Source organism: Dendrobates tinctorius, unplaced genomic scaffold, assembly GCF_039654945.1.
Source record: "Dendrobates tinctorius isolate UK_male_01 unplaced genomic scaffold, ASM3965494v1 ptg000020l, whole genome shotgun sequence".
NCBI lineage: Eukaryota > Metazoa > Chordata > Amphibia > Anura > Dendrobatidae > Dendrobates > Dendrobates tinctorius.
In genome coordinates this window covers 7,589,444-7,594,511 of record NW_027361688.1, presented here as the reverse complement: position 1 = coordinate 7,594,511, position 5,068 = coordinate 7,589,444, and the positions used below count along the sequence as shown (strand labels likewise).

At 43.6% G+C, this 5,068-nt stretch overlaps 1 protein-coding gene across 1 annotated transcript; it reads left to right on the top strand.

Moving 5' to 3' along the window:
* The first annotated feature begins 270 nt into the window (after window positions 1–270).
* Window positions 271–2,166, top strand: LOC141083364 (E3 ubiquitin/ISG15 ligase TRIM25-like). The gene has a single exon (XM_073567575.1). It carries the CDS (start codon window positions 295–297, stop codon window positions 1,870–1,872), a length of 1,578 nt encoding a protein of 525 aa, XP_073423676.1. The 5' UTR covers window positions 271–294; the 3' UTR covers window positions 1,873–2,166.
* The last annotated feature ends 2,902 nt before the right edge of the window (window positions 2,167–5,068 follow it).

The following is a 5,068-nucleotide window of genomic DNA, read 5'->3' as shown; positions in this document are numbered from 1 at the left end:
AACACCTTTAGTGCTATCCAGTGTTTGAGGATCAAATTGTAAGTTCAGTCATTCATATTACATGTATTATCGATATTATCCATGTTGGCTTTCCATACATTCACTCCTTACATAGGACCACAATGTAGACACGAAATTTACAGCAGATATAAGATGTGATTATCACAAGTGTCCATTAACAGGTTAATAGTAGCTGACCTTCTGCTCCTCAGCCCTCCCCTGTGTACACAATATAAAGCCCACCCTTTTGAGCGGGAGAATTGTAGTTTCCTTTCTCTCTTCCCTTTGTCCACCATGGCTTCTGCTGATCTGAGAGAAGAGCTGGGCTGCTCCATCTGTCTGAGCACTTATACAGATCCTGTAATGCTGAGATGTGGACACAACTTCTGCCGGGTCTGTATTGATCGTGTGCTGGATACACAGGACGGGTCTGGAGTTTATTCCTGTCCTGACTGCAGAGAAGAGTTTCAGCAGCGGCCGGCACTGATGAGGAACTTTACTCTTTGTAAGATTGTGAAGAATTTCCAGCAAACTGAGCGACATCAGGAGAAGATCATCGGGATCTGCTGCACTTACTGTGTGGACTCTCCGATACCTGCTGTTAGATCCTGTCTACACTGTCAGGCTTCTCTGTGTGATAAACACCTGAGAGCTCACAGCAAATCACCAGAACACGTCTTATCTGATCCCAGCACTTCTCTGGAGAAAAGGAAATGTTCTGTCCATAAGAAGATCCTGGAATATTACTGCACTGAGGACGCTGCTTGTATCTGTGTGTCCTGCAGTTTGGCCGGAGAACATCAGGGACATCGGGTGGATATACTGGATAAGGCCTCGGAGAAGAGGAAGAAGAAACTGAAAAATGTTCTCCAGAAACTAATCACAGTGAGAAAGGAGACTGAGGAAAGAGTCCGGAGTCTGGAGGAGCGCAGGACAAAAGCCCAAGAGAAAGCAGCTGTTGAAGCCGAGAGAGTCACTGCCCTGTGTACAGACATCAGGAGACGGGTGGACGACCTGGAGAAGAAGGTCCTGAGTGAGATCTCCAGGCAGGAAAAGGAAGAGTCACGGTCTGCTCTGATCCATCAACTGGAAATAAAGAAGGACGAGCTGTCCAGGAAGATGAGACACATTGAGGAGCTGTGTAACATGACGGATCCACTGACTGTCTTACAGGAACCAGACACCGGTGACTTGTGTGATCCTGAGGAGGAGGGAGATGATGAGGACACAGGGGGACATGATAAACAGCCCCATGATGGAGGTGACCTGGATGTGGCTGTGATCTCACACACATTACACACATTATGTGACGTAATATCGGGTATAAGGAGCGGGATCTATGTGGGGGGTCGTGCAGACATATTACTGGATGTAAACACAGCTGGTAATAATCTCCATATATCAGACGACCTGAAAACTGCGACCTGGACAGGAGAATGGCAGAATCGTCCAAGAACAGCAAAGAGATTCGAGTATAATCAGGTGATGAGCGGGAGGGGATTTACCTCAGGACGACATTACTGGGATGTGAAGAGCAGTAGATCAGCGTGGTGGAGTGTGGGGATGTGTTATCCCAGTATAGACAGGAGGGGGCAGCACTCACTGATTGGAGATAATAACAAGTCGTGGTGTTTGTGGAGAAATAATGATCAGTATTCAGTGATACATGACAGGAAAGAGATCCGTTTACCTCACCAGTTCTCCAGTGATAGAGTCAGGATATGTCTGGATTATGAGGCCGGGCAGTTGTCCTTTTATGAGCTGTGTGACCCCATCAGACACTTACACACCTTCACTGTTACCTTCTCCAAGCCCCTTCATGCTGCATTACGTCTATATGGTGGTTGCTTGACAATAATAAGACATGAGTGACAGGTGATGATATCTATAATCGGGGTATGTAATTACTGAGACCTTTGACCACACGTTTTTAACCCTTTCCTGACATGGCCAATTTCCCTTGTGTTTTTTGTTTTTTTCCTCCCCTTCTTTCAATAACCATAATGGTTTCATTTTTTTTCTGTCCCCATAGACGTAATGGGGCTTGTTTTCTGAGGGATGAGTTGTACACCATTAATTTTGCCACATAGTGTAATGAAAAACAGTTAAAAAATTCCAAGTGTGTTGAAATTGTGAAATAAAAATGCAATTCTTGCATTGTTTTTATGATGTACATTTTATGGTAAAAAATGACCTGCAGTACGATTCTCCTCATCAGTATGATTACGACGATACCAAACTTGAGAAATAAATAGAAAAAAATCTACTGACCAAGATGCAGGGATCACTGCAAAATTACTAATTTTATTGGTAACAGAAGGACAACAACCATATAAAAACATTTAAAAGTGACATGAACCAAGCACAAGGGCTCGTAATAGAGCCCACAAAACTCTCTCCAGTAAGTGGAAACATATAAATGGCTCTAAAGTGTAATAACAACATGCCTGTAAAGATAATACATTTCCAAAGTTATATAGTTATATCCTAATCACAATGATACTGAAGTCAATCTATCAGAATAGATTACAGTGCAATAATAGATGCAAGATACAAACAAATGTAGGCAAAAAAGCCATGTGAATTAATACCATAGGGCACTATGCAGAGATGTATTGCAAAAGAGTGGAACAACCTATATGGCAAATGGCACACATGATGTAGCCAACAAGGCTGAAATAACTGTATTGTAAGGGTTCCAATGGATTGTAATGAATAAGAAAATGCTCACACAAGAATTGAATTTACTAAATTGATTTACTATATACAAAATATTTATATACAGTTTAAAGCACAACATTTCAATAAACAAACAATGAGCTTGAAGAGAGAATCCTTAATTAGGTAAGATCAGATAGGTAGTATGAAAAGTTCTGAAGATCAAAGGGCTACTTGGAGTAGATAGCTCAGATATGGTAATGGGTCATAAAACCTTCTGACAAATTGAGTCCTGTGTGAATAGAATCAAAGATAGTAATGAATTTATGCTCCCACACTGCGTCTGTGATTTAAAATTGCCTTTTAAAATGACAACTTTCATATTGCCTATGGCTGGCAGAACTTTTCATACTACCTATCTGATCTTACCTAATTAAGGATTCTCTCTTCAAGCTCATTGTTTGTTTATTGAAATGTTGTGCTTTAAACTGTATATAAATAAGGTTTCTTCAAATATTTTGTCATATCAGCCTGATGAAGGGACATAAGCAGTCCCGAAAGCTTGCTTTGTAACAACATTCACTATTATTTGTTAGCCATTAAAAGGTATCATACCCACAAGATTCCTATTTTGTTTCTCTCACTGAGAGCACTTTATATATATTATTCAGATAGTCTCATCTTAGTCCTCTCTTGTCTGTCACATCTCTTTCTCTGTGTCTCTCCCCCTCTCTGCTAATCAGTACCCTCCTTTTATATGTAAAAACTTCTCTAAAGCCTTTGATGTCCCAAAGTAAATGTGAGACTTAGGCCTCTTTCACACATCAGGTTTTCTGCTTCAGGCGCGATCCGGCGCTTTTGACTAAAACCGGATCCGTCGAAATGCAATGCCGGATCCGGTTTCCCCCCCATTGACTTGCATTAGAGCCGGATCGAGCCGGATGGCCATGCGTTTCATCCGATTTTCGCCGGATCCAGCAATGTGACGCGATCCGGCGTCTGGAAAAAAACGGTGACTGTAACGTTTTTTGTATCCGTCAAAAAAGCCGGACACGCCGGATCCGGCGTGTCTGGCTTTTTCATACAATGAAAGCCTATGAGCGCCGCAATGCGCCGGATCCGGCGGCCGGATCCGGTTTCTTTGGTCTGAGCATGCTCAGTAGCTCTGCCCACAGGACATATATAAAAGCAAGACAATGGGACCCTCAGCCACACCCAACATGCCACCCAAGCCAAGAACCAGGAGCAGGAGAAGGCAGCAGACATCTGCAGCAGCAGCACCATCAGCACCACCCCAAATGGAGCAGCATGCTGAACAACGGGAGGGGAGTCCAGCAGCAGATGAGAGACGGTAATTATCAAATCCCCCATTCTTCCAAACTAGGGCTATGGAATATCAAGATATTCATTGGCCCTTTGTTTCTCTTTATTCAACAGCCGCCCAATAGATGCAGCAGCAGCAGCAGCAACACCACCCACAGCCATGGAGTCTGGCCATGAGGAAGACAGCACATCTTCTGGGAGCCCTCCCTCGCATCGTCAGCGTTTGACGGTAAGTTTTTATTTCCAAAATCCATCATCTCTGTAATATATGTGTATTCATTGCCTTTTATTTCAAAACAGGAACCACAAGATGAAGAGGAGCTCCCAGAAGAAGAAGGAAGGGGTGGACAGACACTTGGAGTGGGCTCACAATTGGTAAGTTTTTTGCATCAAACGCAGAAACACAACATCACACTACACACAACACATAGAAAACAATGTTCTGCAGACCACACACAGCAAACAAATGCCTACATCCAAAGACATAACATTTTTTGTTTTCTTCTCTAGTCTTCCCAATCTGGTGCTCGGCCAAGAGGTCCTCGCAGTGCCTCCCAGGGTCGTCGGCGACAGCAACGCGGCGGTCACCAGCGTGTAAGTATAAATATTTTTGCTTTGTTTTTTTTGCACTTTTTATTTCATTTCTTTTGTGGAGGCTAATTATGTTATTTTTGTCTTTTTCTTTAACAGCCTTCACAGCGTGCTCCCGACTTTGACGGTGAGGATGGAGGGATTGATGTCGACCGCCTCATCGATCTCGTCAGAGAAAGGGAGCCGCTCTGGAATATGGCTGACCGCCGCCACGCTGACCTGATCGTTACCCGACGACTCTGGGAGGAAATCTGTTCGCTCCTTGTGGACCGCTGGGAGGACCTCGAAGCTCGGGCCCAGATTAAAGAGCGTAAGTATATACAGTACCGGTTGCTTGATTTAAACCTGTGTTTCCCGAACTCCAGTCCTCGTCCCCACGGATCATGTGTTCAGGATTTCTATTTACTTTGGAAATCCTGAAAACATGACCCCTGGGGACCATGAAGACTGGAGTTTGGGAAACACTGATGTTGTATACTAACCACTTTGTCCTTTC